The sequence below is a fragment of the Rhipicephalus microplus genome, chromosome 4 (assembly GCF_043290135.1).
Source record: "Rhipicephalus microplus isolate Deutch F79 chromosome 4, USDA_Rmic, whole genome shotgun sequence".
NCBI classification, from domain to species: Eukaryota; Metazoa; Arthropoda; class Arachnida; order Ixodida; family Ixodidae; genus Rhipicephalus; species Rhipicephalus microplus.
This window is the reverse complement of record NC_134703.1, coordinates 87,477,958-87,492,525: the sequence shown is the minus strand read 5'-3', so window position 1 is coordinate 87,492,525 and position 14,568 is coordinate 87,477,958. Positions and strand designations below refer to the sequence as shown.

The window sequence follows — 14,568 nt, the reverse complement described above, 5'->3', positions numbered from 1 at the left end:
ACACAACGTCGTCACTGCTTGTGCTGCTCGATGAATCGTTGCCCGAATCGTGAGTTGATGATGATGCCGATGACATGGCGATGGTACAACTACTATTTCGCAACACTTGTTGGCCACGCAGCAAGTAACGCTCACAACACAGTGAACACATTAACCGCATGCCGAAGGTGCCGTAGACGACAGCACTGCTTTTATCGGTTTGTGACATCATGCACGCCAAGGCAAAATGGCGGTCGCCAGCGGAAGGCGGAGTTTACAGCCGAAGACTTTTACGGCCAATTTCGAACTGAAATAATCTCTCACAGTCTAGTTTTCACACGTGTGCAAGCATACTTGGCTCTCTACCTTCGTTTTTTGCCAAAAACCGCGAAATTGTTAGGTGACCATGTCATGACCCCTTTAAGCTGCGTTGAATGTGATCCACATTTCCCAAGCACCCGAAAGTTCTTTTTGACAGCTACCCTACTGCAAAAGAGTTATCGAGCAAGCATTAAGTTTGCAACAATAAGTCAGTTCTTTAAAACTTGAGAACATGAATAATAAAATTGACAATTAATGGGATATAATTACCGCCACACTGCTCCCTGTAGGTAGACTTTCTCATTCCAAGCTGTTGTTCGACAAGTTCACGAATAGTTCGCTTGTTTGGTGCTGGTGCAGACTCCTTTTTGGTTTCTTGAGCAAGTGGAGGTGCTTTTGAGAATAGCTGTGCCATCCACCACCACAAAAAAAGAAAAGAAAGGAAAGGGCTATCTTCACAACCAAGCTCTCCCACCCTATGCGCTAAACAACCACAGTGGGTCCCATTTCATTTAATTGCAGATCACTACCAGTCAGGCATCGTTGCAAAGTTATGTAGTAACTGACAGTTATTAATGTGTGTTCAAAGCCACACTTTGCATTGAGAGTGAGATACACAAAAAATAAATCTGCAACTGTTGCGTTTAAAATATGGACGTTAGCATAAAATTCATGCCAGCACTATTATGCAAGTCTCAAACCAAATCAAGCAGCGCTAGTGAGGCCTGTAAATGTAAGCACAGCTGGGAGGGATGAGGATGTTTCCCACATGAGTTCGGGAAGGACTAGCACCCCCTTCTTCCCCCCTGTGGTTATGTGATCAACTGAAGCCACTTTGGCACAGCTTTTGGAGCAGCTAGAACATCACTTTGGAGCACAACAACCTTTTGGAGCAATTATCAAGCGCATATTTCTGAATACAAATACTTATCCCTAGGCTAGAGCAGCTGCACTGCATCTTTAACAAAACTGATTTACTACATATTGATACACGAATACTGTCTAGGAATACTCCAAATAGAAAAAACAAATAAATTATCTCTCTTTCTCTCTCTCCTTTTTTTTTTTTGGTGACAGTCCTAAGTTTCTTTGGTGCGGACTCAGGCCACCTAACATTTTTCCAGAATCCATTTCATATCTGTAAATGAATAGGGCTTTCTCCGATGCTTCAGTTGCAGTACTGGAAGTGCAAACACTGTACATTTTCCATGCATTTTTTATTATCTAGAACTCTTATGATGTTTGTGCTTTTAGAACAACTACGGCCTTAGCTGCGGGATGGCCATATAATAAATGCTTTGTCTAAAACTAAACCAGACTTTTGTACCTCTAGTGGTCTTTTTCTCGGTATATTATTCTGTTCATAACTATCTACCTGATCTTTGGTCACTTCTGCAGGAACATATACAAATATTTTGTTTGGCATTATCTTCTATTTTTCATGCATTGTATACTAGCCTGCTAAAACTGTGGCAATGATGGTTGCAGTCCCAATAAGTGAAATAATGAAGTGTTTGCTGGGGGTACTTTACGGAGAAAATTGCTAGAATTCCTGTTCATGAGTGAATTACTGAATTGAAGGTTCAATAATTAGTCCTCTACATCCAATTTATATTTATATTCCATGAAAATTGCCGTAATGGGAGGCTTCATATTTAATAATTTTCGACAAGTTCTAAAACATGAACTGTTGATGCGATTAACAGAAAGAAGCAAGATGCCGGGTGTACTGGGTGACCATGCTTTCCGAGTCAAATGCCATTGCCCACACTGCAGCATGTGAAATTCTTGTTACATTCTGGTGAATGTATTAAATAATGCATGAAAAAAGTCTGTATGAACATTTAAGCAATCGCATTACAGCAACTGGAGCTATTTTTTTAATGTTATAACGAAATTGTCTATTCAACCATATACCCATACTGCTTACAGTAGCTCATAGAATCAATCTAACAGCTTGGCCTGTAATTTGGTTCACATAAATTGGAAGCTTTTCCACAGAGCTTAACAATCTAATCTCGCTGTATAGCTTAGCAGTTTTAGAAAATGCCATGCTGAATGGGCCAACCCGAATAGTTTGGGAGGGTTGCACCTAACAACTACTTCAACCACATAGCACTCACTAGTATGCCCAAATGACCTTTATAAATTACAGTGCAACTTAAATACAGTTTGCAAGCACATTCAGTCTTCCTTTTCTCTGAAAAACAGCAAAAATGTCATCTTGGCACATGCTAGGCACAAATTATGACATTTTCGCAGAAATATAGCCGGATGTGGCAGGTTTCATCTCTAGGCGCAACTGGCACAGATACTAATCACATCAATGCCCCTGCCACCCAGTAACCGACGACTCTAGTTCAGTACCGCGACAGGCACAACTGCATACACAATGCTGAAAAAGAACACTACACTGTAAGGTAAACAGGAGTATTAGGGACATCTTTCCACCACAGAATCGTCATCTCGCAATCATTGATAATAGTGCCCCACTCCTCTTTCAAGTTTTTTCATCACCCTATTACATGTGCAAGCAAGCGCTGACTTGTGCAGCCAATTGACACTAAAGAACAATTGAGATAACTGTAGGACCTTCTGATGTGATTACGTGCACAACGGGAACATTTCAGATTCTTCCGGGGCTTGCGTGGCTACTAGCGATAGCGCTGGAATATTCGAGGGCACATGTAGGAATGCCGACACGCGTCATCGCTTGTCAGTTGATCGACAGCCAACGCTCAGTTCGCCGCTATCAGTGCCAGTGTGTACTGCTGTAATCCGATTCTCTGTTTACCGGCCAACGTCATGACTATGTGACAATAGCAATCTGGATTGCTTACGTTTCTCTTTTTAAAAATTGTGTGCTTACATCTTTCCTATCAGTATTGCTATGTCACGCCAATAGCCACATGCCGTTCATGACCGGGAAATGCCGGGCATGCTGCATAACACTAGGAAAGCTTGCACGCAGGTAATTATTGCTGTGCAGCAGAAAGACGTCCCAAATAAGCCTTTTCTGTCTTACAGTGTATAAGTACTTATAATAAAGGAGGAGGAAGAAATGCTGTCACTTTGTGACAATATGTACGGACGTGGCTTGCATGTAAAGGGCTAAGCAATACTAATAAGACAGTGGTAACAAAGTTGATGTAGCACAACCGTACTACAATTTTTGAAATTTTTGTGATTTGGGAAATTTTATAAATTTGAATACTTCCCCTGGCCCTGGTGAATTATAATTATTGTCTTATTACTTTCAGTAGATGCTGCATTTCCCAAATATACAATAAAAAAGAGCAAATGCTTCACAGAAATTAAGCAGCAGAGTTCTAACAACTGCATTAACAATCATAATTGCATGAAAATGAATAGAGCCACAAACACACTGGACCACCTACATTCAAAACTTTGTGGCTGCTATCCACAATTACATTGCCAGCGGCAACAAGCTCTTCTGCAACAAGCCCATCGAGTGGTGCCTTCGTATCAATCCAGAGCCGCTATACTGGTAACAAATACGACGGGCGCCATTAAAAGGGTCATAAAAAGAAATGAAGCCGCCCAATTTTAAGTTACCCTGCTTCAATAAGGATTAGACATGCAGATTCCCAAATATTTTGGCTTATAATTATTGACATTCGTTTCAAACCACAGTTTTCTTGGGCACCTAGGCGACCATGCACCACCACGAGATGCCACAGGGTCTCGTAGTAGCGCGCACACGCACGCACACACACACTAACTATACTAACAAGCTTTTGTTTGCATACTTTTCACAATAGTGCCTCAGTATATTGCACAAACATTTGCTAAAGCCAATTTAAGTTTTCGCACACAAGTGAATGGCAAAATATATAGTACTAGTTTGTTTTGATACCCTTCTTTAAAAATTACAGGTAAATAACATGTAAAATAACATGTAACATGGAAAAGTGGGCAAAAGAATGAACCTCTCCCATTTACTATAGCTCAATATTTTTGGTACTTACCTCTACAGGATCCATTGGTGCTGACCGACTTTGCAGGTACGCACTAATCGTGATGCGGTCATCTTCACCGCTGGACATCCACGAAGGCCGGCTAATTTCGCCAAGCTGTTCATTTTCGCAGGATGGATGTTCTTCATAGGCCTGAAGATTGGTTAGACGGTCACGATACCCACCAAGAAGCCCATGAACCATTACAATGCCATGTGAGATGTGCTTCTTAATTAACTTAATACCTTGAGAGTACACATGTGCAAATATTTGAGCCCTTCAAATATTAGAATGAATACAGTATTGGAATTCACTTCAACACGAACTTATATTTGCCGAAATTTAAACCGATTTCAAATGAATACATAAACATAAACCTCATATAAGCCCCTGTGAAGGTGGTTTCACTGCAGTAAAAGGGTGCTATACTGTGAATACAGCTGTACAAAAAAAAATCCATGCTGCCTGAAAGCCCGATTACCCTCTGATTGATTCCTAATTTTTATGAATACCATCATACCGACTTATACACCCAAAGTATAGCGAATATTAAAATGCAACATACTATTTTTCACAGGTTGTAACTTGCGTTCAAACAAAAGTCAAATCCTGATACTATTCGAAATTGCTTCCATTTCCCTTTGAACCTAAAAGAATGACATGCATTGACATCTTTCTTCATAGTATGTGATATATATATACTACAGTTAAACTTGCTTATAACAAGCCTCCATATAATGAATTCTTCGATATAACGAAGTTTTACTATTCCCCGCTGTCACTTCATAGAAGCACATGTATCTGCGACCTCTATGTAACATAGTAATGCTGAGAGGCAGCCTTGATGTAACGATTTTTCTACACAGACAATCTAGAAATTTCGCCCCGGATTTTGTTGATTTCAGCACATCCGCGGTTGCCCCACCGCCGACAAAGCGCGAAGCGGCGGCAGCGCACTAGTGGCCCCCGCGACTCCCAGGCAAGAGCGAGCGCTCATTATTGCGCACGGGTGTGCCAAGGGCAGGCAGGCGGGCCAGCACCCCCATCACCTGGTGTTTCCATTGATCTTGCCGCCGCAGGTGCACACGCTGATGAGCCCTCCCCCTCCAAACAAACAAACAATAAACCAACTTTTGCGTTGGCAGTGCCAAGTTTTTAGTTAGCGTCACAAATGTGGGGCCGCACTAGATATGGAATGGCTTTACCAAATAGTTTTCCCCGGTATCCATGTCGTTCGCTCAGTTTTCGGTGCCGTGCCCATTTTTTTTTTATGCGGACAACCATGTCGTCCTTACCGAGGGGATGTCAAATTAGACATTGATGGAAACTCTCCAAAACCATGATGACAATGGTGGATCTTCAGAGGTAGACTCATCCCGAATTTCTGTTTGCGCCATGATTTTGAGGAGTTGTAGCCTTCACGATTAGCTCTGGCAACAATACGACAGCACGTTGCATGCAATGCAATAAATGCAAGAGCAAGGAATTGTAATGTTGAATGAAGTAAGGCCCGCGGCCAACTCTTTTGGATCTGATATCGCAGAACTTCTACAAAACGCTGGTGTAAGCAAATACGGCTGCTCCAGGAAAAAGTGTTCTTTTCACACAGTCTCTTCGCCTAGAAAGCGCACCGATGCTTGCCGAGTTGTCACCTGCGTCAGCTATAGCGACCACACCCTTGAAACTAAAGTTCACCATTGCTACTCGAGCGACTCCCCCCAGAATTTTTTCATGCTCGTTCAGTACGGGTAGTTTCCTTTCTGTTTGAGCATTCGACGGCAGTTCTAACACGTGGGGGGATATTGAATGCATGCACCCTCCAGGCGAGCGAAATGGGCCGGCTCATTTGATCTATGCTTCAGCGCCGCTAGCGCGCTTGTACCCGCTCATAAAAGTTACGATGTGGGGGCATATTCTCAATTTGAACTCCTTCCGAAACAAGGCGGCGGCGACAGAAACTTGCCGAGAGTGTGCACGTAATTTCTATGGCAATAATTATGCAGTCGTTTACCACAAAATGCTTTGGGTTAGCTCTGCCTTCAGTTCCCCTTTCGTTAAATTTGTTCATTTATTTTCCGAATCTTGGTACCAAACCTACATACAACGGAATCCTTTTTATAACAATTTTTTCAGGAATTTGCAAATTTCGTTATACCCAGGTTTAACTGCATTCGAATTCGACTTGGGACTATTCAATCAAATCACTATTCGATTCAAATGTAAAATTTACCATTCGCACAAACCTACGTAAAAATTTCATAAACACTTTTCATCATGCACGTGGGCACATTTAGAATAAACAACATGCCGTTACAATACTCACATCCAGAAGATGCTCCCTGTTGAACTGCTGCTCGTCATGTTCAATTATCTCTGCAACAGCATCTACAAGTACGAGTTCGAGAAGAACCAAAGCACTGTATGTACAAACTTGTCACAAGCTATCTCAGCCAACACAAACACTTTGATACAAGTAAAGTGCACATTGAGGCTTTTATCAAGCAGAAATCATCCTTTGTTTACACAATTTTCAAAAAGAGTACAAAAAAATTTAGAACCTATTGCACTCTGTGAAGGTAGACGACCAGCAAAGCTGTTTAGCACGTGACACAGAGGTTACACAGAATAGTCAACAAAGTTACGTCAGTAAAAGATAAACTAGATCAGTAAAAGATAAGATCAGTAAAAGATAAAACTAACAAACACCGGCAGTTCTCATTAATGAGGTGAAACATCTACAAGTCTAAACAGTCTCTCGAGTTCTTGAGTTGGAGTCCAGACGCGCAAGGAGATAGATACGGGTCACCAGCAGTTCACGCCCTTCAACAGTCCAGCGGTGAAGCTGCCATGGTGGGAGTGCATAAGCTCGAGCCCGTAGCCCAACCACTCGCTCCCGCTCCCGGTAGACGACGTAATCTGTGGCGCTGTCTTCAGCTCGAACACCAGAACCAGGCTGTGCCAGGAACTAGCCACTAGCCAATAGCCTCAGTGGTGGTTGAATGGTCACCAGGACCCCGTGATTGCCGTCGCTGGCTAGGTGGATGCCTTGACAACTCGGTACCTGCACTCGATGAGCTCGCACGCCGCACCCTAGCCGCGTTCTTCCAAGCCCCAGCATGATTGTTCCTTTTCCTCCTTCTTCGATGCAGTCGCTCCGGATCTTTCTGCGATTTTCTTGTGTTTTTCTTGTTTTTCAATTGCCGCACTGGCGCAGGTAACACATTTTCAGTAGTCCATCTTGCCGCACAAAATTAGAAAATCCCCTCACTAGCACACTTCACTCACAATAAGAGTCCCCCAAATGAAACGCTCACCTCTTTTTTTCTCCAGAGAATAACATTCACAGCTAGCCCGACTGGCTTTATTTACAGAACCTGTCACAATCATTCACTGCGCGAAATTCTTATCGTAGATGAATTACAAAAAAATAAAACGAAACTTTCTGGCGAGCACTATGCTGAGGTTAACAAATCTTCGTGAAAATTAAAATGAAGTTCTCGCGGGTGTTCTTCGTAACCCACTGAAAATTTATGCAATTTTAAACCAATAACATCATTATATATGTAACCTCTGGCACAGTTACCTCGCTGCATCCTATGCCTACAACGTATTTCTATACTCGCAATGCTCACTTAGACCCGATATGCAAACTTCTAGTGCGCATAGTCAGTTCATAAAGATCAAGCCGCAAAGGTACAAAGTATATGTGAAACGAGAATTCCTGCTGTTTACTTTAAGACAAGTAAAGTCTCGGATAATACGGGTTATACTTTTATTCAGTTTGCGCATTCGCCATGGCAAAGCGTATATGCAGCTTCGGCAATGCTAAACACCTTATAACTCATGTGTAGTCGTATCTTTAAGCCCAGAGATCATGCACTTTTTTTTCTGCACACAGCGCAAACACTGAGATGTACCCTACCACAGATGATCGCGTCAAATGCATTTTTACCTTGACTGAAATGTCGAATCATGAAGTTCTATCGGCAACCTGTTACTGCCACCAACCCACAATAAGTGGTAATGTTTTTTCAAACAAAGCGCATCGATATTCATGGTGGCTTTCGACTTGAACGTCTTAGGAGCAATCAAAGATTTACAAAAGGCGGTAGCACGGCAGGCGGAATGCTTTGACCTCGTAGGATGTAAAGTTGCCATGATCAAAAGCAAACTCGCTCCAGGCGGGAACTATTTTGTCCCGGTGATGCCTGTTTCACTTTTTCCCTCTGCGTGCCCCGGTACGCCAATGGATCAGGCTCCCGTCGATATGGGCGTGCCGTTAAGTCGGCAAACCAGTAGCAGCAGCCATGGCTCCCAACGCAACTGAGTTCGTCGTTTGGCAGCGGAACTGCGCGTGGTTCAGGAAGCGTAAGGCCTCCCTCCAGCATTACATTGCTTCATTGGCAGTTCAGCCACATGTGATTGCTTTACAAGAAACCATTGACGTGGCGGTTGCCTTGCCCGGCTATCGATCTATATCGTTTACGGGGGAGGGTCAACGTGGTCTGGCTGTCTTGGTTTCTAACAAATGTGCGTTTTTAGAGCACACGCTTGCGCTTGGCAACTCTACTTTGGAAGCTCAGGTGATTGAAGTTATTCCGAAGAATCGGCTTAAGTGCAGCATATTCGTACTGAATGTTTACAGCAGCCCTCGAAATCACAAGCAGGCGTTCTCCTCGGTGGTCGCAAAGGCGGCTACCCTTGCCGGCAAGTCACCGCTCGTAGCTATCGGTGACCGCACCTCACCCAGCCTGGGGTTATCCAAAGGCCACTGTTAAAGGGAAAAACCTTGTTAAAGCTATGACGGACTGTTCCTTGGAGCTGGTCACGGACCCACAGTTCCCAACCTAGTTGGGCAATTCCGTTTCCAGAGACACCACTTAGGATCAGGCATTCATCAGAAATGCGGAGAAAGTTAATTGGTTTATTTTGCAGGAAAGCCTGGGTAGTGATCACTTCATCCTCGCAGTCACGCAAAAAACCCGGGCGGCTCCACCTAAAAAGTACAGGGTGACGGACTGGGACGAGTTCAAGAAGCGCCGGAAAGCTGATGAGACAGAATATGCCACGTTAGACAAACTCTTTTCTCGACTCGCAAAGGATGAGCTCCTCGCCACCAAGACTGTCCAAGCCAACTTACAGGTAGATACGATGGACTCGCGTCTTGCGCATTTATTGGAGGCAAAAAAATCGCTGGTTGAGAGATGGCGCACACAAAAGCTAAATAGGAGGCTCCGCAAACGCATAGCTCTCCTCAATAAAGATATTGAAGAATCTTGTCAGGAGCTTTCTAGGCAGCAATGGAACGAGGTTTGCTCAAAAGTAGATGGGCAGATGCGCACCGGAGGTAAATGGAACCTGTTGAAGGTACTACTCGATCAGACAAACTCCAAAAGTAACCAGAAGTTGGCAATCGACCGCTTAGTTCAAGCACAGCGGAGCAGTGGAGTCACTGACACCACTTTACTCAGGGATTTGGCAGAGCGATACCTTCCACTTGGCCCCTCCCGGGACTGGGATTACCCGGTCTACCAGGGAAGGCCGCTCGAGGAAATAGACTCGCCCTTTACGAACCTTGAGATCGAAGAGGTGCTTCATGCGCCTAATAGCCACTCCGCCCCTGGTCCAGACTGCGTTACAAACAGGTTGCTGCGCAATCTCGACGGAAAGTCAATCGCTAAGTTAACCGAGGAGGTCAATATCCTCTGGGCAGAAGGTCGCATACCTGAGACCTGGCGTACCGCCTCTGTAATACTCATTCCCAAGCCGGGCAAGGTGCTCGCCATGGAGAACCTCCGCCCATTTCCCTCACATCTTGCGTGGGGAAGGTGATGGAGCACGCAGTACAAAACAGAGTATCCAGGTTTCCGGCCTGGTCTCTCCACCCAGGATGTGATGCTGCTGATTAAGAGGCAAATTATCGATCGACACACCCGAGATGTTCGAGGAATATTGGCCCTTGATCTCGCCAAGGCCTTCGATACGATTTCACATCAGTTTATACTGGAGCAGGTAGAGCGCATGGGATTAGGTCCCAAGTTCCACGCCTATGTTCGCGCCTTCCTCAGGGACTGCAAAGCCACCACAAAGATTGGCGGATTAAAATCAGAGGCCTTCACCCTGGATGCGAGGGGCACGCCACAGGGAGCGGTGATTTCACCCCTTCTGTTTAACATAGCCATGAAAGGCCTCTCGGAGCGCCTCTCCACTGCAGCCAATACCAACCATGCCTTATATGCCGACGACATTACAGTCTGGTGCACGGGCGGCTCGGATGCTACAGTGGAGCAGGCACTCCAATCTACTTTGTCAATCACAGAACGTTTTCTGCAGGGTACAGGGCTCCAGCTATCCGCCTCTAAATCGGAGTTGCTTCTATATCGACCAGTTCGACCCGGAAGAAGGAACGAGTCACCGCTTGATCGGGTGCAGATTACTATAACCACACGGGATGGGCAGTCGATTCAAAGAGTCAATTGTATTCGGGTGCTAGGCTTCCTTCTTGAATGTAATGGCAGAAATTCGCAGGTTTTGGCTCGCATCACCTCCAAAACAGAGAACATGCTCAGACTAATATTGAGGGTTTCAAGCTGCAGGGGAGGGCTGAGGGAGAGCAATCTCCTTCGGCTCTTCCATTCATTCTTGATGAGCCACATTAATTACATGGCATCCTCGCTAAATTGGTCTAAACGCGAGGAGGATAAACTCGACACTTTATTGCGTAAAAGCATCAAAAGGGTACTAGGCCTACCTATGAGCACCAGCATGGACCGACTCATGAGTCTGGGCATGCACAACACCCTCACGGAGGTGACGGAGGCACAAACACTAGCTCAAGTCGCGCGACTCTCCTCCACGAAAGCAGGGCAGCGTCTCCTACAGTCGCTGGGATATCATCGTACGGCAGGGGAGGAACAGAAGATCTTCTTATCACAAACAATGAAGGGCACGTACGAGGTGGCACCCTTCCCGCGTAACGTTCATCCACAGTACAATGTTGGCCAGCGAAAGGCACGGGCCAAGTCTCTCCTTGATTTCGTGGCTAAGTACACGGGTAGTGTAGCTTTCGTCGATGCGGCGCACTATGGCCGCTCCGATTGTTTTGCAGCTGTGGTCGTTGATCATCGCGGTCACGTACTCAACTGAGCTTCCGTGACGAAAGCGTCTGCCTTTGTAGCAGAGCAGATGACGGACTCTTCGCGTATAGAGATATTTACTGACTCCAGGGCTGCCGCCCGGGCGTTTGCCTCGGGGGGGTAATCTCTAAGAAGGCTGCCGCTATTCTGAATTCCAGGGTTGTAGTAGGCCACCACACAATCACCTGGTTTCCGGCTCACATGGGCTCAGAGGTGCATCCGACTCTTCCCAACGCCAACGAACTTGCCCATAACCGTGCGCGAGAAATCACGTGCCGCGGCAGTCCGGGCGGGTACGGATATGGGTTCACGGATAACTTTAAAGATTCACTTGGCACCTTTAACGAAGTGACGTCCCATTATCAGTTGTCTAGGCGGAGGTACCCGCTTCCGCATTCCAAGCTCACTCGGCCACACTTGTCGGTTCTTCGGATGCTATAGGCAGGTTCATTCCCATCTCATAGCACATTCAGCCACTTTGCTGATGACATACCTCAAGGATGCCCTAGTTGTGACGCACTTAACTGCACACTCGCTCACATGCTCTGGCAGTGCCCGTTGTTACCGGGCGCAAAGTTCAGCACAGAATAAGACTGGGAGAGGGCTCTTAAATGCCCCGAACTCTCAGTCCAATACTCGGCAGTCCAGGAGGCCTGCGAACGGGCGGAGGGCCACGGTCTTCCAGTACCGGCGTGGACGCGGCCAGCAACTGCGGCAGACACCTCTTAGGGGGACGTCTGACCAGTTCTCCAGGACCAAATAAAGTTCATTTCACTTCACTTCATTTCAACGCACACTGCATGCCATAATGTGCATTTTCAAAGACAATGCTGCTGTTCCTTGCACAGGCCGCTACATGCGTTTGCTTCTCCAAGATAAACAATCAGCCAATGAGGCAAATATTTCGTCACGCAGTTTACTACACCCTTAGATGTTCTTCGACACATACCACAGCTAATCTTGCCATTTAAAATGAACTTTAAGCTTCAAAAACAAAAAAAAAACTTGCTCCAAGCACCGCACCACTGTACCATGCTGAGGCACTAGCGGGATTGTACATGCGCCGGTGACATCACGCGTTGATGTACCCCTGTAGAGATATATTGTTCTTAGGATACATATCTTCAATACCATGCACTAGTTCTAGTCAACAACTGAATATCTAAGGCATTGTGCTTTCACGACTACAACTGCTCAGTATTTAGGTTCGGGTACAACATACACATGACTCAGGCAGTTAAAGGGTACTGACACCTTTTTTCTCAGGTAAGTTTACTGAGCCATACAGATCTCCTATATACCAAGGCTCTGAGCGAGTGAGTTGCTTAGTAAATGCTGATAAGATAGTTTATTATAATATAAAGTCCACTTTCTCACCGCTTGCAAATCGAAATCAACGCTAACTTGATGTCAGACTACAGTACTACAAATCCCGATGACTTCACGCAGTAGTCTGCCTAGATGAGATGACGTCAAGCTCCAAAATACAGAAAATGACAGCTTACACGTCACCTTCTCGATCGCCTGTTCACGCCTTGCGATCGTGCCATCGCTGTCATACAGCGTACCTGTGAAGCGAGCTAGCAGAGTCTGGAATAGTGTATGTGCACACGAATACAAGATATACGCTTGTCAAAGGGTAACGGAATCCTTTGATTTTGAATTTCTCGTCATGGCACTAGTATAAGTAAGTCTTGCGTGAATAAGTTTTTCATGATGAAGCCTTGCGCCAGTGAAACAAGAGACAATAGGTGCAAGTTCTACCGATTCCCATCCGATCCAGCACTGAGACAAGCGTGGGTAGACTTCGTTTGTCGCAGCCCAGGCGGACACTGAACGCCAACCAAGCGGAGTTTACTCTGTTCACTGCACTTCATTGTGGACGCGTACATGTGCAACATGCCGTTGCTGACTGACTTCAGATTGTCGATGAAGAACAAAGGGGCACAACTGAGATGCCATCCCCTTGTTGTGTCCCCCTCCTGCAACAGTTTCCACATGAGCAGACGAAGCAGATGCGCGGACGAGGATACGACACAAAAACTTGCAAACGCACATACTAATAGCAGGTGGCACTGCTCATACTATGTCGTGACGTCAGGGTACAGTAGGAACTGGAACTAGCTTTTAAAGGCATGCTTTAATTACTTTTTCAGAGCACACTCAAGCTTACTGGTACATTTCCTAAGCTCTCGGCAGCTTGGCCTATCATTTGACGAGCAAAAAAAAAGCGATAAGTGAAAAATTTCGTGTTACGTAGTAGCACTTTAAGGGCATGCTGGTGCTCCTGGTAGCGGAAATAAAGTACTATTGATCAAGGATGAAATCCTGCCTGTTGGATGGTGCATCACCATCATATGCTTATGCTCCCCTCTGGATGAAGGCTATTTGCAATCCTTGAGAACAAGGGGAGGGTCAAAAGTTCCCAGGCCACACTGCCATAGGAATACAGTAAACGGAAACCTCTTAATGTGGAATTGCCACTAAAATGAAAGAACTATCTTCTATTGGTTTATTACTAACATTCTGCACCCTTGTTAATTTCTCAGTAAATGGAACTCCTGTTGAATTGAAGATATTCTGCAAGTTCCTACAGGTTTTGTTTAACTAGAGTACACGGCACAGTGACTTGGGAGCTTTTGACAGGCCCTGTACTTCCATTTGGCCCCCTACAGCTTTTGCTGGTCACATCTTATGTATGGTCATTTTGTCCCTTCTTCAGACTACCTAGTAGTCCAAATGCCTTCAACCACAACGGGCCACCAATTATACATCAAACACATTACGTGGACCCGTCAAATCCACTTCATCCTCTTCATGAAAACTTAAGATATCAGCCACCCACACTTGTCACACGAATGTAATATAAGAAACTAATAGGAAATTGATAGTTTATGAATATAAATAATAATGCACCTATAAATAACCTGAAACTCACCTGTGAAGCTTTCCTCGAAACCTAGGGCAGCCTGAGCCTCAATATCTGAAATGACAGTGCCAATGAGCAAAATTATAGTAGATAAATAATAAAAAATCCATTACGTAACAGACACCTGATTGTATATTATGCACACATTGATTACACACTGTCTGTATAACATCTAAAGAGTAGTAAAAAAATATATAAGGGTTTCGTTTGTGTTGGGCATGGCACT

At 45.0% G+C, this 14,568-nt stretch overlaps 1 protein-coding gene across 6 annotated transcripts in view; it reads right to left on the bottom strand.

Moving 5' to 3' along the window:
- LOC119172189 (uncharacterized) overlaps positions 1–14,568 on the bottom strand; it is a 108,661-nt gene that overhangs the window by 74,524 nt on the left and 19,569 nt on the right. For all 6 annotated transcript variants that reach the window (XM_037423216.2, XM_075893275.1, XM_075893274.1 and 3 more), the window contains 4 exons: positions 14,352–14,396; positions 6,601–6,662; positions 4,290–4,430; positions 571–706 (listed from right to left, as the gene is read on the bottom strand). In XM_037423216.2, the coding sequence (XP_037279113.2) occupies positions 571–706; positions 4,290–4,430; positions 6,601–6,662; positions 14,352–14,396 (384 nt within the window). The remainder of the gene's footprint in view (positions 1–570; positions 707–4,289; positions 4,431–6,600; positions 6,663–14,351; positions 14,397–14,568) is intronic.